The following is a 27,966-nucleotide window of genomic DNA, read 5'->3' on the forward strand; positions in this document are numbered from 1 at the left end:
CACCTGAGCCTTCATCCAAGATGGCCGCCATCGCGCATGAGCCATCGTGCAAGATGGCCGCCGCCGCGCCTGAATGTCCAGTCTCTGTCCTCCTACATTGTCCAGCGGGGAGCCCGCCTGAGGGGCCGTCTCTGCCATGGCCGTCTTAGCTGGTCACCTGCTAATCCGACATCGCCCTGGAGTCTGCACCCACCTGCTTACACCAGTCTAGGCTCCAGGGCACCTGCCCCCCATCCCCGGTTAGATCATCTACAGCGGGGGAGTACTGTTACAGGTCTGCCAGGTTCCTGCACTACACTTCCCATCACTTTCCTCTGTTCCCACCTGCACGTCATTCCTGATCACACACACCTGCACCTCATCACTATCATCATCACCACCACTATAAAGACACACTCTTCACCTCTGTTCACGGTCCGGTCTCGTTCATACGAAGAGGAATACCCTGCTATATATATATATATATATATATATATATATATATATATATATATATATATATATATATATATATATATATATATATATATATATATTTTAATTAGAAATAAACAATGTAATTCATCAAAAGGTTTTTGTTTTTTTTCTTGTTTCAAAGGTTGTAGTACCCTAATGACCAGATTGACTTCCCAGACAGCAGGTGACTGCGAGCCGGATCCGTCTTCAAACCGGCAAATCCGCGTCACAGTCACCTCCGTTTCACTGCTCTAAAACGGATCCAGCCCGGGCCCGGTTTCAGTGGGCGGGAACAACAGTCGCAAAACAGATTCGGGCCGTATCCGTGGAAACGAGCGCGCGAAACATTTTTTTCTGGAGTTTAGAGGAGGAGGCTGCCACAGTCGGTACTTGGTATCCTACCTCAAACACTTCACCAAGGTAAGTCACACATGGTCAAACTGTTTTATTAATTCATTAATTTCTTATTGATTATATTGTGTACTCGTTAGCTTAAATTTTAAACTTAAGTTTTGGAGTTTGTATTGCTCCTTAGATCGGCATTGAATCGTAATGTTAGCTAGCCTAACTCTTATTTATGTTTTCAGAGGGCATATGCTAACACGAAGATGACCCAGAGGATTGTAATTATATGTAATTGACGAATTTTAACTGCTTTAATTTATTTTCACTGTTGTTAAAGTTTTAACTGCGGAAATGTTAGTGATAGGCTAGCGTTAGCTTAAACTAGCTAAGGCCTCCCACAGACCATCACTTTATAATGTTTCATTTGTTAACATTAGTTAATATTAATTACAATTAACTAACCATGAACAATACATTTGTTAATGTATTTGTTAATGCAGGGTTCCCGCGGGGTCTTAAGTCTAAAATTCTGAACTTTAAATTTAAGGCCTTGAAACGTCTTAAAAACGGCCATTTTTTTTATCCGCGGTCTTAAATTTAATTTAGTCAGGTCTTAAAAAGGGTTTACCCTCGTTTATCTCCAGAAATGCTGGCTGCAGAAAGTTATTACAAAGTAGCAAAAAAGTATGGGGTGTCTCCAACACGTCGCTCGCGGCCTGATTGGAGGTCGCTCGCCAAGAGGCCGTTCACATATCGCTCTTTTGCGCGCTCAAGTTTGTTCAAATGTAGGCGCGCGGTAAGCGTGCTCATAATTGAAGCAACGCGCTCGTTTTTTCCAGGCCCTGTCTGAAAGCTCAGTCAACAGGAAGGATGGGGGTGCACCCAAACACTATGGGTGTTTTTCTCTTCTCCGTAAATAAATCTCGTAGCAGAGCTACAGCAAGCGTTTTTCGGTGGTGGAAATCCATTAGCTACTAAAACTTCTTTGTGATTGTGGAGAGCACAGTTCATGGTTGCATAGCAACGACAGACGCCACGGGAAAATCGGACCGAATTTTACTATTAATAATAAAAGATAAGCTAAAGTGCATTGTAAATGTCAGTAATTTATCTTTTTTGACTCATTCTTTTTATAAAAAATGATTTAAAGTCTGAAATATCATGTGAGGTATATCTTTTTATAAAACCTTTATTGTCAAACCTTTATTTTAACTTGTACATAGTATATAACATGCAAGACACTTTAAAAATGTTCATTTTTAATGGTATTATTTTAATGTTTATGTAAACAAAAAGTGCATATTGATGCTAAATTTATTTGTTATTTGCTGGTTTTCGACATAAAACTTGGTGAATTGATTTCATATTAATACTTTTTAACAGGATTCTGTGATAACATGATCATTTTTGTCACAATAATCATGAAATTAAATGTTCATGCCATTTCATCTCTAGTTATGATCAACTTTGATCAACTAAAATAAACTAATTATGTGTTTTTTACAGTATAATATGCAAAGTACAATTTTCTATTAAAAAATTATATCTGATTCTGTTCTTTTCTCTGACACGCATTGTTGGGTGTGGAAGGTTACTAATGTGATTTATCTGTAAATTAAATTAATGCTTTTTCAATTACTGAATTCATTGAAATAAAATGAATTCTTTGATTTGAATATTTATTTGGTAATGCGTCGTGTAGGTCTTAAATTTCAATCTTTATGGTCTTAAAATGTCTTAAAAAGGTCTTAAATTTGACTTACTGAAACCTGCAAGAACCCTGTAATGTTAGTTAATATAAATACAGTTGTTCATTGGTCATGTTACTTCAGTGCATTAACTAAGGTTAACAAACAGCCTACAACATTTTATTTTAATAATGCATTAGTATATGTAGAAATTAACATTAAAAAATATTAATAAATGATGTAGAAGTGCAGTTAATTTTTAGTTTGTCAACTAATGATGCTATTCTCTTTATGGTTATTTAATCAAAAATACAGTAATATTGTGAATAATTATTACATTCTATAGTAAAATATAGGCTAATTTATTCTTGTGATCAAAGCTGAATTTTCACCATCATTACTCCAGTCTTCAGTGTCACATGATCCTTCAGAAATCACTCTAATATGATGATTTGATGCTGAAGAAACATTTATGATTATTATAAATGTTGAAAACAGTTGTACTGCTTCATATTTTTGTGGAAACAACTATACCATTCAGACTGTTGTAAGATTAATACTTTTATTAACCAAGGATGTCTTAAATCGATCGAAATTAACAGTCAATGACATTTAAAATGTTACATTAATATTTAGTAAATGCTTTAATAATCTTAATTTTATAAATGCAAATACATGCTGTTTAACATGAACTTTATATTTATCAAAGAATCATAAAAAAAACATTTCCACAAAAATGTTAAGCAGCACAACCGTTTTCAGCATTAATAATAATAATAAGTAATGTTACCTGAGTTCCAAATCAGCATATTCGAATGATTATATGTTTTATGATTATATGTTATAATGTTTAAGTAATTGATATAGGCCTACCAGATTATCCCTTAACTGATCTACATTATAGAAGAACTATAAATCAGGACTCAGAAGCTTATTAGTTGGAGGTTGATGTTTTTTGCACATATTTTTTTTTCTCAACAGGAGCTGCAAGGAAAACCAGTCTTCTACCAGTGCAGCAGATAGTGGAATAGGTTCTTGCGGCATCCGTTGATTTAACCTTTGACGGCGGCTGGAAGGAACGTTCAAGAGCCAAAGAGGCCTTAACTGAGGTAAATTTCAGATATAAGAAGCACAGCACAGTACAGAACAGCCGTCAGATTCTTTATTTAGTATGACAATTACATGAATATCTAAAATCTTTTTTCTTGGTCTTTTTTTTTTTTTTCAGATGCCTCATGGGAATTAAACGGCACATATGAAGTGGTTTGTAATACCATGACTTTCGGACCTGTCCTGATTGTTTTTTGATGTGTTTACAGTTCTATAAAATTATTTTGGTAACACTTTACATAAGGTTCATTGGTTAACATTAGTTAACTACCTTAGTTATCATGAACTAAGAATGAACTGCACTTCTTCAGCATTTATTAATCTTATAAATAATAATAATATTAATAGTTGTAATATTAATTTCAACATTTACGAATACATTAAAATCAAAGGTGATTTGTTAGCATTAGTTAACGCGCTGTGAACTAACATGTACAAAATGAGGTTTTATTTAACAAAGTTCGGGAGGAGCAGGTTCAGATAATTAACCAAATCATGCACAGCTGTTGATTAATCAGTAATCAACTCAATGACAGAGTATAAATTCACAGCAGACCTGTCTCTGTTCATTGAAAGTTTGTCAGCATCCTTCCTCCACCTCATCTCCTCACTTCCATTTCCATCTACTCTTACCAACTGGGGGGAGTACTTTGGGTTCGGGCCTAACTCCGAGCTCGGAGCCCTCCCCCCGGACAGCACGCCAAATACGCATAAACTTATTGTATTAATTATATGTAGATGTGAACTCGTGAAACAATGAACAGCTGGATTTTTATTAACTAACATTAACAAACATGAATAAATACTGTAACAAATGTTTGGCTCATTGTTAGTTCATGTTAGTTAATACATTAACTAATGAAACTTATTGCAAAGTGTTACCATTATTTTTTGTATGTTTTTTCTTTGCAGCTTTTCACTGCCTCTTTGATCAATGCCACATTTTTTGGGATAAATAATACATTCATGAGGCTTATGTCACTACACAACATGAATACCCATTCAAAAACATTCTTTCAAATATACATTGAGAAAAGTTCTGAGCTTGTGTCACTGTTTTAAAGGGAAAGTTCACGGAAAAATGAAAATTTGCTCTTAATTTATTCACCCAAGATATAGGTGACTGTTTTTCAGTTAAACGGTAAAGAAGATTTTTAGCTGAAACTGTGCTCTTTGGTGATTCATATAATGCAATTCAATGGCTACTGTCACTTTGAGAGTAAAAAACAACAACATATTACATGCAAAACAAGACTGCCGTGACAGGACTGTTTGCAGAGGCTGTGGATTACAGGTAATAATGTTGTAAATAATGTTCAGTTTCTTTGACAGACCAATTGTTTTGCTTTATACGACCTCAATGAATCGTCAGGAGCCACAGGTATTAATTTTGTTTTGCCTGTAATGTTTTTTTGACTCTCAAACTGACTGTAGCTATTGACTTGCATTATACGAATCAAGGACCACATTTTCAGCTAAAAATCTTCTTCTGTTCAACTTGTAGTTGCGTAGCTGTCAATGGAGGGAAAGAAATCTCAGATTTCATTAAAAAGATCTCAATTTGTGTTCAGAAGATGAATGAAAGTCTTACGGGTTTGGAACGACATGAAAGAAAGTGAGTAATTAATGACAGAATTTACATTTTTGTGTGAACTATCCCGTTAACGGCAAGTAGAGACTTAAGTGTTTTATGTATACTTTGAGTACTTGTGCAAAAATTATCAAAATAAAAAGAAAAGATGCACAGTGGCACTGTTTTGCATTGTTTTGTGAATTTGTATTAATATGCTTAATAAAAAAAAATGGATCTAAAGATAAAGCCCTTGAATATGTCAAATTTACTGTCCAAATAATTTTTCTTTGAATGTATGTTTACTGTGAAGTAGTGCTGACACTAGATTATCAGGTGGTATTTTAGAGTAAAAAAGTACAGTAATTCAACTTTTTATTGCCTAAGCATTTTGCGTTAAAAACAGAAAAAATATCAGTGGCATAAGACCATAAGATATTAGATCATGTAAATGAGAAGATTCATGAAATTCTAGATATGTATACTACTTGGATAGAGCGAGCGAGTGTGTTTGTGTACCGTCAACAAAATGAGCTGGCCCTGATCCGGCATGATTCTGGACCAGATCCAGAACAGAGCTGGACCAGATCTGGCCCACACTTGGGCCAAACCGCCATAAAGGAATCCGGAGCTGGCCCAGTTCTGGTCCAGATGAGGAAAAAACGGATCCGTGCCGGTCATACATGCCAACCCTCCCGATTTTTCCGGGAGACTCCCGAATTTCAAAGCCCCTCCCGAAAATCTCCCGGACCGACCTTTCTCCCGAATTTCTCCCGATTTCCACCCACCAGACAACAATATTGCTACACCAGCCGTTTCAGACCAAACGCTCGCGCTGCCATGGCGTCTGTCGTTGCTATGCAACCAAACTGCGCTCTCAATGATGACGACGAAGAAGTATCAGCAAAGGATTAATTGATTTCTAGCCCTCGCATTAGCTTTACTATTAGATATATTTCTGGAGATGAGAAGGAAAAACCCGCCTGGAAAAACTAGCGCACCACGTTGCTTCCATTATGAGCGTGCTCACCGCGGCCGCCCGCCTACAGTTGAAATAACGACCTTGCTTGAGCGTGAAAAAGATGCGATATGTGAACGGCCCCTAGAAGCAGACGTCTGAAATGAAAGGCAAGAATGCTATTTATTTAGCTTTTAGACTTACATGAAAATTTAAAAATGAAATGTCATAATTATAATGTTTTGAGAGTTTACTTATGTAGCCTAATTGTTGCATTAGGCTATGAATTAATAAATGTTTATTGATCAGATCTAGCTATTTCTTGTCTTTTCTTTTCATTTACAGTAGCAAACAAATTAGGTTCTAACCTCCTGAGGAGAGGCCTTAAGGAATTGAATTTGTCAAATAAATGAATTACATTTTTCTTTGCATCCCCCCCCCCCCGTCCAATTCTGAATTCTGAGGTCTCAAGGTTGGCAAGTATGGTGCCGGTATTGGCCCGTTGTGCCAAAAGACACCGGCCCGAGTCCGTTGCGCGGATCTGGCCCAGAACTTACGAATACCCCTTTTCCACCAAGGCAGAGCTGGTGCTGGTTCGGAGCCAGAGCCTAGTTTCAAATCGGTTCTTTGTTTTTCCACCGCCAAAGCACCAGCTCCGAACCAGTAAAACTGGTTCTTAAGTAGCACCAAATCATTGCAGGGTCTAGAACGGAGCCAAGAAAGAACCGCTTGCGTCAGGGGCTGGGGGCGGGGTTACCGTGACGAACAAGACGAATAGAAACTTGTGACCGCCATTTTTAAATAGCAGCTAGTCGAGCTAATAGCAGATTGATTATAATATCCGTCTATGTAAGTTACGGCGAGCTGCACGAACGCGTTGGATTCCGATGTATTTTTGCAAACCCATGATCGAGCATCCATAGTATTGCAACGTCCGTTATTGTTGATGGCTTGTTTGAGATGCATCGGAGCGGCGAGGACCGATCGGAGCTGCGGGAGTGTTTGGAGAGCATACGACTCCTTGTGCTTTTAGATCGCTATCGCAGTGCTTTTATGTCATGCGGCGATCGATCTGCGAGACGCCGATGCATCTCGAACAAGCCTGGCGTGTTTGTGTTTGGCGCTACCGCACTAGCGGTTGCTGGGCAACATGAGACGTATACAGTGACGTAAGATCTGGCTCTGTTGTGGCTCTCTAGCCGGTGGAAAGGCAAACCGGTTCTTAGTAAGCTCGTCAGTCGAACCAACTCTGAACCAGCTCTGGCTCTGGCTCTGAACCAGCACCCGGTTCTTGTTGGTGGAAAAGTGTCTGGGCCAGATCTGGGCCAGATGATTTTTGCTATCTGGGTTACTATAGGTGAGATTTTGCATTTCTCACCAGTCATAAGAAATAAAGTCAGTCATAAGTCAGTCTGGTCTCTAGGAACGTAATTCACAGTAATTTATTTTATTTCTAAAAATAACAGGTTACTGTATAGGCATATAGTACCTAACAAAAATATTTTCTGCGGATAATGTTAGAATTACCCACCTACCCCAATTGTGGACTTTGCTCCTAAAACAATTACCTACAAAACTAAGCAAAAATCTTTGTTTTGTAAAAAGTTTGCCTCAGTTTTGATATCAGTTTAGGCCCACAGATTTCCGTGTGCAGCGCGCCCTCTGCCGTCTGCAAATCTCTCTCCAGTGTGATCAGTAACACAGCAACGCTGTTCCGTTTCCAAGCGCAACCCAAAAGCAAACAGTACTCTTCCCGCTACCGTTCACTGCAAATCTTTCAGTCGTGAACATCATTCCCACTTTATTTTCATGCCTACTGATTATCGAGCCTTATGTTAACGCAATATATTTCATTCTAGAGTCGTTTATTTTCACTCCTTGTCACGATAAAACTCCGCATCACCCTGCTGTAATGGTAAGTAGCTTAGCCAGCTAACATTAGCTAATCTGATGGGAAACTTAATAAAAAAATCATGTGTGTGTCTACATTTTACCAGTTTATTAGCATACGCGTTATTTCTGAATAATAAATGGATGCGATCTAAAAATAAGCAGTTTAAGAGTGGGAAAAGAGTGAATACTAGCCCGATCTAGAAGATGACACCAGTAGGTAATGTTTTCAGGCCATTGAAACCAGTAAATGCAATCTGAGTTCAGTGTAGCATAATACTGATATATTTTCTTTATTATAAGCAATATCAAATCATAAGCTGTTCAGAAATCAGCGTAATTTGTGCGAAGGGGTTATAGACCAGAGTAAACAGTAATCACTCTCCTATAATGTCATTATTGATATAATTAACCAGTAAAAGTGGTTTATTTAAATGCTGTTTTAATAAGAGACGCCTATAGATAACAATAATACATTTAAAATGACTGAATTGGAAAATTGTATCACATAAACAACTAATTTGCTTGTTTGACATAAGTGTATTCATTTAATTATGTGTAAATTTGAAAATCTTTGAACCCGATATGTAAGTCAGCTTCAAGGTTGTTTGAATTTTACAATGATATAATATTCTTATAGCTCCTAGTACAGTGAGTTGGTGTTAAAGTGTCATTCAGCCAGAAGAGGGCGCTGTTTCTCTGTAGTAAGATTTTTTCCACAAACTTTGTCTGTAAAGCTGTTAACCATTAAATACAATATCCTGTGGCTTTCCCTATAGGCTGATTTTGGGTTTAATGAGCTCCATCAGAATGAGATGATAAACTACATGCGCTTTGCCCGCTCTAAACGGGCCTTGAGACTGAAGACAATCGACTCCTGCTTCCAAGACTTGAAGGACAGTAGGTGAGAGAATGCAAGCCTATGTCGTTTGTGTATTCACAATTACTCTCTTTCCATCTTTAAATGTTCTCCTCTGACTTTACCCCCTCTCTACTTCCATATTAAAGGCTCATAGAGGAGACTTATACAGTGGATGAGGTGTCTGACATGCTTGACGGGCTGCAGGTGCTGGTGCGTGGAGAAGTGGAGATGGAACTCATAAACACAGCTCACACTAACGTGCTTCTGCTGCGACAACTCTTTTCCCAGGCGGAGAAATTCTATCTGAGACTGCAAACAGACATTTCTGAGCTGGAGAACAGGTGAGGAAAAGGAAGAAACAATTTGTTGTTACTTCCATTTCATTGCAACTATTTCGAGGAGAAACAAACGATCTGATAATAGAAATGTATAGAAGTATAGTAAAAGTCTTTTTCTTCTCAAATAATAAAACAATTTTATAAATGTAACAAGGTTTCTGCGGCCCTTCTTAAAATGTCTTAAATTCTTTAAAAATAGTTAAAGGGCATATTGCAGAATTTTTTATTTAACAAAATTAATATATAACCTTGTATGAAAATACCATATAAAAAGTTAATGCAGGATTTAAAATATATATATATATTTTTTTTTAATCGGGCATATTACATCACGAGATGGAGTCGTTTGCCGTGCTCTGCGTTTGCTCAGTGCAGAGTAGGTTGGTGTTAAATAGGAACGGTCGTGATTTAGTGTATTTTCCATTACACATTAGGTGTGTTTCGACATCGGCTGCGGCTGGATGTAACCGAACGGCGAGAGTTGCCGCGTGCAGATGGGGATGAGCTGAAAACGGAGATGTGAAGTCGTACACTTTATGCTTCCCGTAGTGACTGTTCACGTGGTGTTTGCATACTTTATCACAGCTAAAGAGAAATAAATGCAATATTTGTCAAATACACAAACGTTTCAGATACGTTTCCATTTAATACTTTATGTACTGCTAAATACAACGTCTGTTTGTACAAGAATAAAGTTCAACATAAGCCTATACTATTTAAATACCAATGTAGTAGGGTCTACATTTTTTTATGAGTTTTATTTTGATAAACATGACACAATATTACATCGCGACTACGTGAAAAGAGATTTTACTGTTATAAAAACAGATTTGTGAACAGTAGTGGTACTGAAGGTGTTCGAATAAACACGAACCACACGTGCAGGGTTTTTCCTGGGTCAAAATTGGTCTTCGGTGGTGGCTGACCGACATGGTCATCCACACACAGCAAAGAGTACCCTAGTACCCACATGATCCGCAAGCCCAATATTGACAATACATGTTAAATTTAAAATAAATACAAAGAAACAGTTTGTGATTTTTTTCTTAACCTATTTATTCAGGAAAAAACGATCACTGTCAGGCTAGATAGTAAAAGAAAGCGATTACAACTTATTTTATATCTATACCTTGACGTTTGTTTCTTTTGTTCCTCGTTGTTAATATTTGGTTGTTCATTCTTTTATTTTATTTATTTTGGGGGCCATTTTCTTCCAGACTGTGGCTGATAATTCAATTTTAAACCTCTTCCAAATTATATATAGACTGCAATTATCAGACACAGATATTACCTGTCACTCTCACTGTCATCCTTTCTTGCCCTCTTTGCAAAAAAAGCTGTGATTTTTCCACGACTGGCTTTCATTGTTTTGAAAGATGGTGGGCGATATGGCAAAAATATCATATCACGATTTTTTTCAGGGAAATCACGATTCACAATTTTATCACGATTCTTTTTATGTTGGTTTTACTATTTTGTGACTTAGCATTACAGCCAAACTAATGTCCATATTTTAAAAACAAAGCCTTAGGTAACAAAATAAAAAAATAAAAAAAGGCAGACAGGGGCGAAGATAAAAATATTTGTCATTATTTTCTTTGTTATTAAAAATTAAGATCAAAGATACACATTACACATACACAACTTAATATACAAATTAAAAAAAGGGTAGTATATTTAGTATAGTATAGTATAGTATATTTTTCTCCTATGGAAGTCAATGGGGACCAGCTACTGTTTGGATAGCCACATTTTTCAAAATATTAATATTAGAAAAATATTAGAAGGAAATTAATAGAGGATTGGAACAACATTAGAGTGCGTAAACTATGAGATAATTTTTATTTTTGGGTGAACTATCCCTTTAAGGACAAGCGGCAGCGTGTTTACTATAACTACTGTCTCTTTAAGAGTTGTGCGCGACGCGTCTACTATACACGCATTTGACAAGCAGATTTTCTCTCAATTTTCTCAAGTTTGCTTTCACTTTAGACATAACCGACTTTGTTTATGTAAACCTTGTGTGTATTTAACAGTATAAGCACAATAAGACTCGAAAGATAACTTAGTCAAGTATCCAGGCGCTGGTAGACAGGCTTTTAGTGCATGTGAGCTTCACATGTACGCGCTGAGGAACTCACACGTAACAGTGCATCAGCACGCGAATTAGCCTAAATGTTTAACCGACAAGGCATTAAAGCACATGCAAATTATGAACTGCAGTGTCCCGTTCCGTTCCGCTGCGTTAACATTTTATGTGAATATACGTCGCGTTGTTCAGTATGTTGGGACCATAGACTGTAAAAAAAAATACAGGGACAGAGGCGCCAGAACAGATATAATGCACGATTCTACGATATTTCTTTAAAAGCAGATCGTGGAGACATTATAATCATCCACGATCAAAAACCCTAAACCACTTCAAACTGGATAGATTTTTTGCGTTTATTTAAAGTTATGTCAGCTGCATGTGCAGAATGCTTGTCACAAGTTGTAAGAGAAGATAAGGCAACTTTTTTTTGACTGCAATTCACACCCAGCGCTAATTCAGCAAAAATATTCTCCGAATACACCACGTGAAACATGGATTCGGTCTTCCGACCTTTAGGATCAGTTGATTTTGATGCGAGGGAGAGAGCAAAGAAGACGGAGAGTGCGCGCGCGGGGGTGGGGCGCTGTGATCGTTCTCTCCGTCACTCCGTCAGTAGCCTGCTTCACTCACAAAACCCAATTACAGATCAAATAAGGCTTTGGCGGGACAAAAAATCGTTTTGGCGGCCGCCAAAAAATTTTCAATGTAGGAAAAACCCTGACGTGGTAGTTGTCATGTGGTGGATTCGGCCAATTGTGGAGCAGTTGTGTCGTCATCAGATTCCAGAGCGTGCAGCCGCTCTGGAGAAACTGCGCAGAATGAATCAGCCGGCTGGTTTCGCGGTACTTTGATGGCATACGTAAGTAAAGTCATGTGGCATCGGTGCTGTTTTAAGTCAGACACAATTTCTAACCGGCATACATTTGGTCTGCGCAGCGCTGTGTGAAGTCGAACAAGCCTATTGTATTTCAATTTAATATCGTCACGGTAAATTATTGTGTTTGTGGAGGTTGCAGGTTGTCGAGTCCACAGGTTTCCTAACAAGAAAAAGGACGGTGCCTGGAAGCGTTTTGTGCAGGTGAAGAGACTGTACTTCACTTCTGCATCTGCTTCGAAAAACGCGGTAGTGTGTAGCGTTCACTTTAGACCAGAAGATTATCATCCTGGCAATATGATGGAGTTCAACAGAGTCAAACACTGTACATCAAGTCTGGGGGTGACATTCTCCACTAAAGCCCAGTATGCTTCCACCTCCCTGCAGCACTGCCTTTCCTCAGCTGTCACCATGGCCTCGCATTTCCCTCATAAGCACCTATGAAACGAAAATGTGTATTGGGAAAATGTTTATCTCTCCCTCCCACCCTCTCTCTCCTCTGGTGATGAGAAACTGCTATATCACGTAACGTTAGTGTGGACGGATATTAACGAGTGTGACATACTCCTGATCAAAGCATATTAGTTTCTGTTAATGGTAAGTATCAATACTCCTAGATGACCAACACTAGCTTTGCTATTGCCTAATACATGATAATAATCTGTACAATATTCTGATCTGAGCATAGTGTTACATATCGTCAGCTAACGTATATATATCTATGAGCTAACACTGGTCTCTCACCAAGACACCTGCCCTGTTCTCCACTGGTTCTCCTCACACCAAAACTCAATTTGTTTCCTCTGACCATTGTTCTGTCTAATCCTGGCCTGTCCCTGCTCCCTTGGCCACATAGCAGGCTCATAATTGTATGGCTGTGGTCCGTCATACGAGTAAACATTTACAATTTCCTCAGCGTCCAAACTGTCATTGCAATCCATTGTTTTCCTATTGTTTAAATTGGCCGCACTCTCTTGCGTTACATCACTTCCGGTTTGGTATTTTTAAGATGCGGAAGTAAAATTTTCTCACAAAAATGACTCAAGAAGCCTTAATAGCGTATATATTTTAAGAAAATCTAGTTTTCTATACAATGACTCACTGGGGGCTCTAACCAGCAATATGCCCTTTAATGTCTAGCCGTTATTAAACTTCTAAACGCTATAATTTAATTAAATAAAAATGTTCTCTATGGTCAGTAAGTAAAATGTGCTGCCTGTTGCACATTCAAGCTTGTATATCAGCCTTGTTTACAATTAAAAGTCTCACAAAATGCACAAAATCTTTTGTCTGGATATTTTTGGTATTGTACAATAATGATTGTACAGTAAACTGTATCTGACATTTAATTCAGCTTAAAATCTCTCAAGGCTGCCCTGTCACAGGAAGGAAAGACTTAGTACATTATTTAACACATTTAAATGTATTAATTGGCTGTCCTTAAAAACATAATAAATAAAGTTTAAAATAGGGCTGTGGCAAGGGCCAACTACCAGCGGTGGTGCTGTGGTTGGGAATATATATATAATAAACTAAATTAAATGCATTTTTATATGCATATATATATATATATATATATATATATATATATATATATATACAGTGTGTGCAGAATTATTAGGCACGTTGATTTTCTGATCATATTTTATTTCCAGGAACATTTTGCCAATTCCAAACCATATTAAACTTAATAACTACTATTAATTTTCTATTTAATCATGTATAAGTGATATATAATTGTTCATGAAGGCTGGAAATGAAAAATGTCTTATTTTCAGGTGTGCAGAATTATTAGGCAAGTTTTCTTTTACAGATAAAATAAGCCAAAAATGAGATTTAACAAAGACTGAAAAGTCAAAAATTATTAAATCCCCATGAGAAGAATGCAAAACTAATGCAATACTAGAGATTACAGTTAAGGCATGACCATTGGACAGTGAAAAGCTCATTGGGTCAGCAGGGTCAGACAAAAACAGGTGGAGAAGAAAAGACACATGTTAACTGCAAAAGAATGAAGAATTAAGGTGAAGAATTAAGTGTGAAACCATCAGGAACCCTTTAGTCTTCAGCGCCACCATTTTCCAGAACTGCAACCTACCTGGAGTCTCCAGAAGAGCAAGGTGTCAGGGTCTCAGAGACTTGGGTTAGGCAAAGAATCCTAAAAAATGACCCCCTCTTAATAAGAATCACAAGCTGAAGAGTAGTAAAATACATGAAGACTGTTTTTTTATAGGCTTTATAGACAGACAGATTGAGAGTGACTCTTGAAGGACCAGCACCACATCCTCTTCTACCACTGTTTGAAGAATTCATCTTCCAGAATACATTTTAATACGTTTTGGGAGTTAATTTTTAGTCCATCTCTGCAAAACGGACTTCAGGGTAGGAGATGGACTAAAAATAAACTCACAAAACGTATTAAAACGTATTCTGGAAGATGAATTCTTCAAACAGTGGTAGAAGAGGATGTGTTGCTGGTCCTTCAAGAGTCACTCTCAATCTGTCTGTCTATAAAGCCTATAAAAAAACAGTCTTCATGTATTTAACAACACTTCAGCTTGTGACTCTTATTAAGAGGGGGTTATTTTTTAGGATTCTTTGCCTAACCCAAGTCTCTGAGACCCTGACACCTTGCTCTTCTGGAGACTCCAGGTAGGTTGCAGTTCTGGAAAATGGTGGTGCTGGAGACTAAAGGGTTCCCGATGGTTTCACACTTAATTCTTCACCTTAATTTTTCATTCTTTTGCAGTTAACATGTGTTTTTTCTTCTCCACCTGTTTTTGTCTGACCCTGCTGACCCAATGAGCATTTCACTGTCCAATGGTCATGCTTTAACTGCAATCTCTAGTATTGCATTAGTTTTGCATTCTTCTCATGGGGATTTAATATTTTTTGACTTTTCAGTCTTTGTTAAATCTCCTTTTTGGCTTATTTTATCTATAATAGAAAACTTGCCTAATAATTCTGCACACCTGAAAATAAGACATTTTTCATTTCCAGCCTTCATGAACAATTATATATCACTTATACATGATTAAATAGAAAATTAATAGTAGTTATTAAGTTTAATATGGTTTGGAATTGGCAAAATGTTCCTGGAAAAAAAATATGATCAGAAAATCAACGTGCCTAATAATTCTGCACACACTGTATATATAAAACATCCAAAACATCCATTTCGTAAAAAAATGATATTTCAAATTTCTAAATAATTAGAAAGTAAAAAACATTTGTTGCACCTTGATGCACTTCGATACCCTAGTTCTTCACAAAGTCATCTGGTTCTAGTTTGATAATAAAGGAGTGGATAGTTCATCATTAACTGATATCATCATTGACTGTTAACAAAATGGCAGTGGCTATTCGCACTAAGTGCAAATAGCAATAGATTCTATTTACACTAAGTTAAAATTGCATATTTTCTTAGCAGTAGATGCTATTTACACTATGTAAAAATATTTTCTTTGCAATAAGTGTAAATATTAGTTATGCTATTAATACTTATAAATAGTAGCAAATACCATTTGCAGCTCAGTGTTGTTGTACATTAAACGGTATGCAATAATACAATTTATTATATGGATGCTACCTTATTGGGACAGTTAAGCCCTCTCTACACCTACCCCTACCCGATAAACATTTTATTATTAAACACACCTTAGACACTTTATTTCCACTTTTCTATTTTTTTTTTCATATTTATTGAACATAAATGCCTTTCAGATCTGATATGTGATGGGAAAAGGGAGTGGTGCGGACTTGCCTTTCTTCCTCGCGCCTTGCCCCAACACTATTGCTACTGTTGACAATCTAGTGACAACCTAGCATCTTCTGTAATTTTGTCTGGCCCAACCAGGCGTCAGAGGGCAGAGTTAGTGTAAATGGCCTCTGCCAACAAGGCGGGCTATTTGCACAGTGTAAATAGCAAGCAAGCAAGCAAATTTTATTTATATAGCACTTATCCAAACAAATCAATACAGTTCAAAGTGCTTTACAGGCAAAAAAAGAAACAATAAATACAGTAGATAGTAGACCCAGTAAGATACAAAAATAAGAATAAAGTTTATAAGGATTTACTAAGGCATTCAATAGCTAAAAATGAAGAAAAACATATGAAATATATAAAAAGCATTATAAGATATTACAGGAAGGCCAGACTAAAGAAATATGTTTTTAATTTAGACTTAAAACTATTTATATTTTCAGCACGTCTTACTTCTTAAATACTCACTTAGCATAAATAGACACTCCGTAACAAAATTGTCTTGGTTTTGTAATTGTTTTTAATTTTACTCATGCTAACCACTAGACTGAATTAGAATAATTTGAAGGGCTTAGGATCATGATCTCATATTTGTGACCCATGCACTTTTGCTCCACTGTCAGAGTCAAAACCACATCCTTCCAACTGCTCTGGTCGGGCCTCATGCTTAAAGGTCAGCTGAAAGTTAAACTTTCACTCTCTGATTTTTATGTTGATGATGAAGAAGACATCTGAGAGGTCATCAGGCTAGGACATCTAGAATGCCTAGTGGTCTTAAGGCCTGTTCGCACCAAAGACAATAACTATAACAATAACGATAAAGATATTTTTCTAAAAATAATTCTAAATATAAAATAATAGCAGAGTCCACTCCACACCACAACTATTACAATAACTGGCACAGAGAAAAGGTATTATTGAAATAACTTGCAGAACAATTTTTTCCAGCTGATGAATGATAAAAATATTGACAGCCAATCAGAAACCATTCTGCTCTAGAGCTGGAGCATTTAAAGTGGCAGATGACTAAACTGTAGCACACGATTAGAATAAATAGAATGATATTGTCCACAGGTGTGGACGCTAATATAGTTATATTTATTTTTATAGTTATCATTGAAATCCAAATTTTTCTAACTTTATTTATAAAGCACCTTAAAAAACACTGTGTCCCAAAGTGCTGTACAGTTTCAAAGGCATTAAATAAAACAATAAAAATACAAAGAAATAATTAATCAAATAAAATATGAGAAAGAGATAAAATATTATAAATGCATCCTAATCCAAACCAATAGTCCTTACAAAGTAGCAAAGGCCTCATCAAACAAATACGTCTTAAGATGGGTTTTAAACATGTTTACAAAGGTAGACGATCTGATAGACATTGGTAAACCATTCCACAACTTTGGGGCAACAAATGAGAAAGCGCGATCTCCTTTGCCTTTTAAGCGTGACCGAGGAATTTCAAGGAGCAGCTGGTCTTGGGATCTCAGAGATCTCTGTGAGCAACGAAAGTTTATAAGTTCAGAAATATGTTTTGGTGCCAGTCCGTGTAGGGCTTTAAAAGTATACAAAAGCACCTTGTACTTTATCCTAAATTGAACTGGTAGCCAGTGTAAAGAGGCCAGAATAGGGGATATATGATCCCTCTTTCTTGTGTTTGTCAGCAACCTTGCTGCTGCATTTTGTATCTGCTGAAGACGTGACAGCGAAGACACCCAGGTACAAAGCATTGCAGTAATCAAGATGTGAAGAAATAAAAGCATGAATTACTTTCTCCAGATCACTGAAAGATAAGACATGATTTGAGTTTAGCAATTTTTCGCTGTTGAAATAAACTATTCTTCACAACTGAATTTATTGTCTGTCAAACTTTAACTTTGTGTCAAAAATAAAACCATAATTCTTAACATAAGTGTGCATGTTGGATGATAAAGGATCTATACTCGTTGCTATATTTTTTTGTCCAGTTACTAGGGCCAAATATAATAATTTCTGTCTTTTTCTCATTTAACTGAAGAAAGTAATTATTAAAATGATCTAACTCTAATCTAAATTAAAATGCTAAAAATATGAGTAAACAAATTATATTTCTTTCCCCAATCACTATTGATTTTAATGTAGAACATACAAACTTAGGGAGTTATTCATATATTGATTAACCACTTAATTTTGTACTCACAGTTTCTGTATACAAAATGTGAAAAGAAGTGGCTTTGTCATAATAAAGAAACATCTTATATGTAGGGAGGGGGAGAAGGGGAGGGGGGGTTGCTTTCAATATAGGCTGCTTTTTATTATTGTTTTTGTTGATAATGAGTAGAATATGAATTTTTGTCCTTTTAAAATAATGCACTGTAGTGTGGTCAGTACTGAACTAAATTTGACCAACAACAGTAAAAATCACAAACACAGATCTGAGAGAGCTAAGCAGCATTCACACACGTAAACACTTTTTTTTTTTTTTTACTTTTGTTTACTGTAACATGTCGCTTGTGCAGTATGATGGTGTTTGTGGCTAAGTGTGTTTTGTCTCCATTACTTGCATAAACAGCTGAATGTGTTTGTGTATGATCCTCCCTCCTTGGTACATCAGGGATGGGCCTCACACAGGGAAAACACCCATATCTGTATGTGTACACCGCAATCTTCACAGACCGCACACACAGCCAAATGTTTTGCCTACCACAAACTGTTTTCAGAAGGAGAAGGAGGGGCTTTATTTTTCATTTAGAATCATGTAACTGACATGTACGTATGTGTGTTTTTTTAGAGGCTCTTCTTCTCTTTCCCTTCTTTGACTCCACCCACAACAGAGAATCCGAGCAGGTGCATCTGCTTTTGTGTCATTGATGTGTCTTTTCTGTGGCTTACATCAACACGTAACATCAACTTAAATGTATTAATATTTTTCATACATCTAAAAAAGTAATTATACATTTTTTCATTATTTGTTTTCCTTAGTGTCCATTAAAAGGTCCATTATGTATTTTGAGCTAAAGCAGTCATAATATTGTTTTTTAATGACCATTTTCTTCCTCCTTTGAATCTGACTAAAGTGATCAAGAAAAATGTATTTCAGCCACTCTTTCCTAATATTGACGTTAATTTTCCTACATAATGTTCAAAAGTATTCTGAAGAGAAAGACTGGAGAGAATGGACGGTCGAATGGGCTACTTTTATAGGCCTAATTGTTTTTGTCTTTTTGGAGCTTGACAGCCCTAGTCCCCATTCACTTACGTTGTACTGTATGTAAAAGCAGCTTGGACACTCTGTTCAAAGTATCAAGGAAAAGTGTGATTTCTTATGGTTTGACTCCTTTAAAATTAATTATAACAAGGATAACGCTCATATATTGTGCAACATTCATAATGAATCCTTACATGTCTCTCATTCCCCCCTTTTTTAATTTCTTATCTTATTAGAGAGTTACTGGAACAAGTAGCTGAGTTTGAGAAGACTGATTTCAAACCCAACAGCAAGGTGAGCTCATTGCAGGTCTGGACATGAGACATCTGTCTCTGATAGGTGTAGTCAGTTATTAAGTTGTTTTATTTGTAGCAGCCTGCACAAAATTCACACATTTTGCAGGTTAAAGTGTGACATGCGCCTTTTGTCGTTCTATATTGTCATGGCTTGTGATGTTCTTAAGAACAGCTTGTCATGCTAGTCTGATGATAACAGCAAATATAAACAGTCAAAACATAACTTCCTTTAACATCTTGTGGCCATATAACTTTAGTTTCTGTCATGGTCATGAGTTCAAATGAAAAATTCCATGAAATGCATTGTTTATTTAGCATATTTAGAAGTACATTAGATGAGCATATTTAAGGCTTCAAAGCTAATGACCCACAATGCTAATTCTGATAAAAAATTTGATTTCATATGTCCTAAATAAACAAAGACAAAAACAAGGACTATATTTTAAGAATGCTTCTCCATGGTGAGCTACTACCTTCAACATCTTCTTTGTGTGCTTTTAGGTAAATCAGGAGTCCAGTAAGCCAAAATTAGCACCGTTGAATGAAGGAGGTGTTTCTGAACTACTCCAGAAGGTCATTTCTTATTAAATTGGAACAAGTACACATGTACTGTAAATAAATAAACACTAACAGAGAAAGTCTTTAACTTTTTAATTTTAGGAGATTTCCAGACTACAAGAGGACAATGACAAATTGAAATCTAGACTCAGAACTTTGGAATCTCAGGTAAAGAAATGATGAAAATAATAATAGTAAAAACCCAGAATGTCTTAGTATATTGGTAAACGTAATACATACTGTGGCCTCAGAAAGTATTTGCACCCTAAAAAACATTGTTTTCTCATATAAAACCCAACAGACATATTTTTGTGAAATGTTTAGCTTTAAAAGTGAGCTTGTGCTGTGCTTCTTTAAAATAAAAACCACTTGCTTTGATATTTTGTATCTAATGCCATGCCATTCAGACATTTTTAATTGTGGCTTAAGTGTCCAAATAGTTTTGGGCACCACTTTTTTGTACATTATTATCTCTCATGCCTGTTTAATGCTTTGTAGGCCATGAGTGCTCTAGATGACAAGTCCAAAGCAGAGAGAGCCTTGAAAGCCCTTCAAAAAAGCCAAGGAGATCATCAGGTATAAACTATACCACACACTTAGCCAAGTTGGCAATTTTAGCCTTCAGCTTCATTATCGGTAGACCTATACTTTATTGTTTTGCAAATATATGTGGCATGGATTTGATTCCATAGTAGAAATTTGGATTGTGTTTGAGTTTGATTCCATAGTAGACATTTGGAACACACAGAGAGTGATTTCCTTTCGTTGGCATATGACTTCTCATTTTTTGTTTGTAAGATTTTATTTCTCACCATTTCCGTTATGACTTTCTGTTTGGCTTCATGGAAACTCTGTGGTATGTGCTGTTTTATTTATTTATATATGTATCTGTCAAGTGCACAGTACTTGTACACAGTGTGTTGTAAAGTTTTTTTGTGTGTAAAGTTTAGAAACAGCAGTAAAATTGACAAAATATTTACAGACCTTTTTTTCGTTGGTAGTTTGCAATGTGTGCTCAGGAGATCGCAAATCTGGAAGGCACAGTTGCAGCAATGCAGGCTGACTTTGAAAAGACTCTGAATGCCAATGTTGCTTCTCAGAAAGACCTGCAAGACAGCCTGGTATCCGCTAAACATGACTTACTTCGTGTCCAGGAGCAACTTTCCCTTGCTGAGAAGGTATTAAGGCCTCCTGCACATTGCAAATTCTGAAGCTGAAGCGCTTATCAGACACTAATCTGAATTCTGACCTGACTGTTCACACTGAAATCACAATGCAAAAAATCAGATACAAATTCACTATATTTCCACATATGAATGAAATCAGGACCCGTATTTATCAAGCCTCTGAAGATTACTCCATAGAACACTGCTAAGAATTGACTTAAGAGTAAAAAAATTCTTGGCTCAAAGCTGCGCTTAAAAGTTAGTTATCAAGCATTTCAGTCGTAATTTATGTGAAGTGTAGGAATAAATCTTAAGTGTCAGTCTTAGAGATGATTCACGACACTTTGCTGTGCCACAAACGGGATTTTGGATGATGACATTGGCATGGACCAATCACTGAATAGATTTCCTTATTTAAGAATATTCTTAGATAAATTCATATTGAATGGTGAAATTCCTAAGAGGAGTTTACACACATTTGACAATAAATAATTTTCAAGAGAATACATAATGATATACCAACCTGATCTCATGAAATGCGTCTCTATAGCACGCATTGTGTTTATCATGCAATTTATATGCAAAAAAAAGTTTTTATGTTCATATAGGTACTGTAAACCCCTCGGGTAGGATTAGTGGTGTGGGGTTTGTGCATATTATACGTTTGGGTAGGGTTATTGGTGTGGGGTACGTGGGTATTACACGGCATAATGTGCGTATCACATTTTTGCTTATAAATTGCACGGTATATAAACAATTCCGTTTGATTAACTGCTCGTCGTCAAACATTCAAAACATTCTTCCTCTCCGAAAAGATTTGCGCATGTCTCTGTCTCCTCAGTGCCATCACAAGCCCCTACTGGCTACTCCTAACCACTTGAGAGACCTCTCGAGCTGTTTTAAATAAGAGTAAGAGCGATTCTTAGCTTTAAGAAATTTGCTTTTATACTTAAGGTTGAAAGTAGGAGTAAATTTCACGAATTCCCAGCAGTTAAGACTAAAATGGTACTTTGAGAAGCTTGATAAATACAGGCCCTGATCACAATTGGAAATTTGATTCAGTTTTACTTTGGCTACTCACCTTAAAAAAATAGATGACAGTAAAAAAATCAGCTTCAGTCTCAATCTTTAAATTTCACCCAATTAATTAATTTATTCTGACAATAATACATTTTAATATATATAAATGTTATTATATATGATTATAATTAATTATTATACATAATTACACATTATTATTTAATATTTATCTTTTTTATAACTTACAATAGCTGAAAAAAAATCTTTAGAACTTTTAAGGTATCGTAAGTCAGTGGTTCATAAATAGCAAATCAGTGGTTCATAAATCAGTGAAGCTTTATGCGTTTGATAATACATTTTGTGTTTATTTATCAATTAAGGAACTGGAAAAGAAATTTCAGCAGACGGCTGCATACCGCAGCATGAAGGAGATTCTCACTAAAAAGAATGAACATATTAAAGATCTGAGAAAGAGACTACAAAGGTATAATTTCACTTCAGATGTTATGACCATCACTAAAATGTCATAAAACTCATTTGTTTTAAATCCGAAATTTTTGTGAATTTGTTGCATTTTATTCCCTTCCACAGGTATGAATCAGATGAGTGAACATTTAACCCACAGGACACATATGAGGAGGTCAACAGAGGGACTTTTAATACATATTAAAGGGATAGTTCGGCCAAAAATGATATTAAACCCATGATTTACTCACCCTCAAGCCGTTCGAGATGCATATGTCAATCATTTTTCAGACGAACACATTTTCAGTTATTTTAGAAAATGTCTTAGATCTTTCAGTGTTTATAATGTCAAGTTATGGGGTCCACTCCTTCAAGTCCCCAAAATGTGCATGCATCCTTCACAAAAGTAATCCATCCGGCTCCAGGGGGATAAACGAAGGCCGTCTGAGGGTAATCCGTGCGGTTTTGTCGTAAAAATATACATATTTAAAACTTTAAAAATGAAAATAACTGGCTTCCGGCAACGGTCAACGCGCGTTCACGGGAGATGGATGCCAGCGTATGACGTAGGACGTAGCGCTTGATTTAGCTATACTTCGTTCTACGTCACGACCCCTGGAGCCGGATGGATTACTTTTGTGAAGGATGCATGCACATTTTTGGGACTTGAAGGAGTGAACCCCATAACTTGACATTATAACCACTGAAAGATCTAAGACATTTTCTAAAATAACTGAAAATGTGTTCGTCTGAAAAATGATTGACATATGCATCTCGAACGGCTTGAGGGTGAGTAAATAATGGGTTTAATATCATTTTTGGCCGAACTATCCCTTTAACGGAAGTGGTCATTTTTGTCTATAAAGGTATACATTTCAAAAAGGCAAAGGACCAAAGTATGATCAACAAAAATGAGCTGAGATTCTTACACAGTTCCATGCCTTCTTATGTAATTCCTCATCGGCGAGATGATCACTACGTATCAGCTACAACTTGTTGTACAATTTAATGGTTTACAATAGTTTAGAAATTGTATTCAGACGTAACACAACAATTGCTTAGTTATTTATCACCGGTTCTCTCTGTATTCTTCATTGTCTACGGCTGGCTACCTGAGAGGTGCTTTTTGCAAGTACTTTCATGTTTTTGCACAGAAGATTGTGGGTTCACGTTGCTAAAGAGGAAACGTAATGTCCAAGGCTTTATTCTCATCTTTCCTAGAGGAATACAGCTTGACTCAGCTTGACTCTGCTGTCAAATTCTTGTTTTTAGGTCCAACATATTTTGTTTTCAAAAAAGTATATAGCTGTGCAATTTTTTAATTGTTTTCTATTTTTTTTGTGAATAAATGAATCTACTAGAACCTTTATCTGCTACCACAAGGACATAACCTATACAAACATTTGTAGATTATAACATCTTGTAGGAAATATTGGTAATTTTTGAATTACCAAAATTGAAATTATGGCAATTATGCCAATATTGAATATTAAAATTATGGCAATTAGGGTAATATTTGAATACATTGCAATTTTTATGAAATTGTGTATATATATATATAATTAAGAATAGTTCATTCTTTTGTTTTATTTGCCTGGCTATAGTTAGAGACTTCATTAAAATATGTTTATTCCCATTCTGACTCACAGTGAGGCACTAGTCCACATACTTTATTTTGACACTTACTCCTCAAATTACTGTGAATCTTTTAAGATATTCTGTAAACTGAGAGACCAGTGAAACGTATCTGCATATTAACACTACAGGCCAATTAGCTGAATGCAGTCTTTACATCACTGGAGACACCAGTGCTTTTAAATATTTCCTGTATTGCACATTCATTGTATATTTATATGCTATCCACAGTATATTTTTGTAAGACCTATGTCCTTTCAATCAGTAAGGATCACTGTAACAGCCGTGTAGGAGTGATATTAACATTTCTAGTGATGTAATAGTGTGAAATGCAATGGTTCACTTGAGCTCATAAAGTTTGCTTTTGCAGCATTTTTGGTCTGATTTATGATTATTTATCATCAGTTAACCCTTGTGTTATGTTGCGGGTCAATTTGACCCGTTTAGATTTTATAGTTGCTGGAAATACTATGTTTTTTTTTCTTGATATTTTGTGACTTTTTCTCATTTATCATCATGAACATGCATGCAAAGTTTCAACATGCTGGTGTTTTTTGACATATACAAACAAAATTACTGTTCCTTTCGTGATGTTCGCGGGTCAATTTGACCCGCATATTTTAACGCTCTAAGGCAACTGTACGGACCCAAAATAATAACATTTCTTGGTTATATTTTGTTATTTTATTTTTTTTACTACCTTATGAAGCAAAAAAATTAGGTTTTCCACACTTATTTCAATACAGAAAAATATTTTGTCTATCGTTATATTACCTATCGTTTATTTTTTCAAGCTACCTGAAATAATATTAAATCTTTTTTTTTTCTTGATATTTTGTGACTTTTTTGCATTTATCTCCATGAACATGCATGCAAAGTTTCAACATGCTGTTTTTTTGTTTTGTTTTTTTGTAGATTATAACATATTGTAGGAAATATTGGTAATTTTTGAATTACCAAAATTGAAATTATGGCAATTATGCCAATATTGAATATTGAAATTATGGCAATTAGGGTAATATTTGAATACATTGCAATTTTGATGAAATTGTGTATATATATATATATAATTAAGAATAGTTCATTCTTTTGTTTTATTTGCCTGGCTATAGTTAGAGACTTCATTAAAATATGTTTATTCCCATTCTGATTTTTTCAAGCTACCTGAAATAATATTAAATCTTTATTTTTTTTTCTTGATATTTTGTGACTTTTTTGCATTTATCTCCATGAACATGCATGCAAAGTTTCAACATGCTGTTTTTTTTTTTTTTTTACATATACAAACAAAATTACTATTACGTTTGTGATGTTCGCAGGTCAATTTGACCCCCATAGGCTATTCAAAAGCAACTGTACAGACACAACATAAAAACATTTATTTTATGTATCAACTGGGCATCAACTCCAGTTCTAAAGTGTAAGTGTATCTAAAAGTGCTCTAACCCAATCCAGACACACTAGAAAAAGCTAAATCATGGTGTTCAGAGTTAATTTCAAATTACAAATGGAAATCTTTGACAGACGCAGATAGTAAAATAAGCTCTCATTTATATATTCAAGATATCTGAAATATCTTGAGACTTCGACATAGACTGCAGGAAAAATTAGCTCAGATTAATTGATTAATTGTTCAGTTATGACGTTCTAAGCAAAAAAAAAAAAAAAAGTAAAAAAAAAATGTATATTCAAATATATATAAATATAATATATTCAAATTTTGTCAAAGCAAAACAGTTTTAAAAAATGGTTAAAAAACAATTTTCATTAAATCATATTGTTACGACCACTAGGGGTCAGCCGTAACAGGAAAAGGAATGAGTCTCACCACCAGAGAGATATCAAAAATAACAAGTGTTTATTTCTAAAAGGGTTTAAGCATCAGGGGCAGACAAGGCCAAAATACCAAACAAAAACAATCTTTTGGGTAACCTCTACAATTCCTAAAACAAAAGAAAACAAAATACAATTTAAACTTACCTACCTCCCTAAACCAAAAACAATGTGAAAAGATATACAAAACAAAATGGCGTCAAACCCCCTACCTCCCTTAATTTGGCAAAAATATATATACAAATATCTACAGGAGACTAATGTAAAGTCCGTAGCAAACAATGCAAAACATAATCCAAAATCGTAGTCAAACAGGCGTGGGTCAGTTAACAAGGATAAACAGAGGTTCAAAATCACAGTCACAATCTCCAAATAAACACTCACAAACTCTCAGATACGACACACTAGCATAGACGATGATACAAACAATAGCAAAGTGGTAACAATCAACAATGGCACAATAGTCGGCCATCTTGAGTGTTTGGGGCGGTCCTTATATCTGGATCAGGTGTGGAGGAGAACCAATCGCAGCGTCCAACTAATTATCACCAGATACCGCCCACCTGCAACACAAACAAGCACATGCACCTACGCAAACAATACGCAGGACAAAATGGAATCAATGAGTAAATGACAAATAACTCCGGCTCATAACACATATCTTCAGATATATATTTTGGGGAATATTTGACAAATGTTGATATTAAAAGTTTACAGTTTGTACCTGAATCTTTGTTGTTTTTCATAGTGTGATTTTTGAGGAATTGTATTGAATCCAATGCGGGTCAATTTGACCCGGACCATAAGGGGAGTGCACAGAATTCCAACATAACACAAGGGTTAATACTTTAGCAGTTGTTTGTAGACCTGGCAGTTACTAGTTGTAATTATCTGAATAAACAATTCACTTTTAGTTTAAATAAGGGGATATTGATGTGGCATATTCAGGTGAACAAACACCCATCACATGCATTATTTCATATTTATTAATCTGTTTATTTAAATGTATTTAATTTATTTAAACATGCATCATTAAATCAGGACGCAGCTGTGGGTCACTTTGACATGCCTTACCAATCCGCCATGCATGCCGTGGGACATGGGCTTTAGCCAAAGTTGAAGTGGCCACAAATGGAACGGACTGAGGTGGCATAACGATGAGGCTGCCATCATCAGGGACGTTTCTAGGTTTTAAAAACATCAGGGGCTGAGCCCGAAACATCAGGGGCTGGGTTACAAGATAACATGACTCGATAAAGAGAATAATATATATTGTAGGTCTATATGCAGGGGTTAGCCACACCAGCCCCACATTACCCCACAGACACGTGCATTCAAATGTGAGGTAGTTAGGGGGGTTCGGGGGCATGCTCCCCAGAGAAAATTTGGATTTCTCGGCCCTACATATGTGCATTTTAAGGTGTTTAAAGGCCAAAAAAATTGGATAACAACAGCTTTAAAAGCATGTAAGTGGGCAGTAGCATAAATTATTTGTCAAGCAGATAACAGATTCTTAAACATGAGAATGAGGATAAATGTTGAAATGAATGATCCACACTACAAAATGGAAATGCAGAACGTTTCTGCTTATTGTTGACAATACACAATCACATATTCCAAACAGGAATGGCCTTAAATGAGAAATCTTTCAAGGATTATTTTGCATAGATGTTAGGCTACATTTCAATCAAACACCAGTGCAATCTTTTGTTTGTTTATTTTATAAATATTTATACTTATATTTTGCTTTTAGTTTCTGTAATTAGCGAAGAACATCTGTGTTAAATAGGAATACACTGTAATAATGTTAATCAAGCTGACTAAATCACACTACTGTGCAGCAGTTCACACTCACAA

The 27,966-nt window shown here is 35.9% G+C and overlaps 1 protein-coding gene across 2 annotated transcripts; it reads left to right on the top strand.

Moving 5' to 3' along the window:
* Window positions 1-7,849: 7,849 nt before the first annotated feature.
* On the top strand, window positions 7,850-25,035 carry lztfl1 (leucine zipper transcription factor-like 1). 2 transcript variants are annotated; one of them, XM_081353409.1, is made up of 10 exons: window positions 7,850-8,042; window positions 8,797-8,921; window positions 9,026-9,220; window positions 19,373-19,430; window positions 19,934-20,005; window positions 20,093-20,158; window positions 20,489-20,566; window positions 20,992-21,168; window positions 22,557-22,660; window positions 22,768-25,035. In XM_081353409.1, the coding sequence occupies exons 1-10, from the start codon at window positions 8,040-8,042 to the stop codon at window positions 22,784-22,786; spliced, it is 897 nt and encodes a 298-aa protein (XP_081209535.1). In that variant the 5' UTR covers window positions 7,850-8,039; the 3' UTR covers window positions 22,787-25,035. The 2 variants fall into 2 exon arrangements, with proteins under 2 accessions (XP_081209535.1, XP_081209536.1); XM_081353410.1 differs by having other exon boundaries at window positions 21,091-21,168.
* The last annotated feature ends 2,931 nt before the right edge of the window (window positions 25,036-27,966 follow it).

This window comes from Scardinius erythrophthalmus (assembly GCF_964197995.2).
Source record: "Scardinius erythrophthalmus genome assembly, chromosome: 22".
In the NCBI taxonomy this organism is placed as follows: Eukaryota; Metazoa; Chordata; class Actinopteri; order Cypriniformes; family Leuciscidae; genus Scardinius; species Scardinius erythrophthalmus.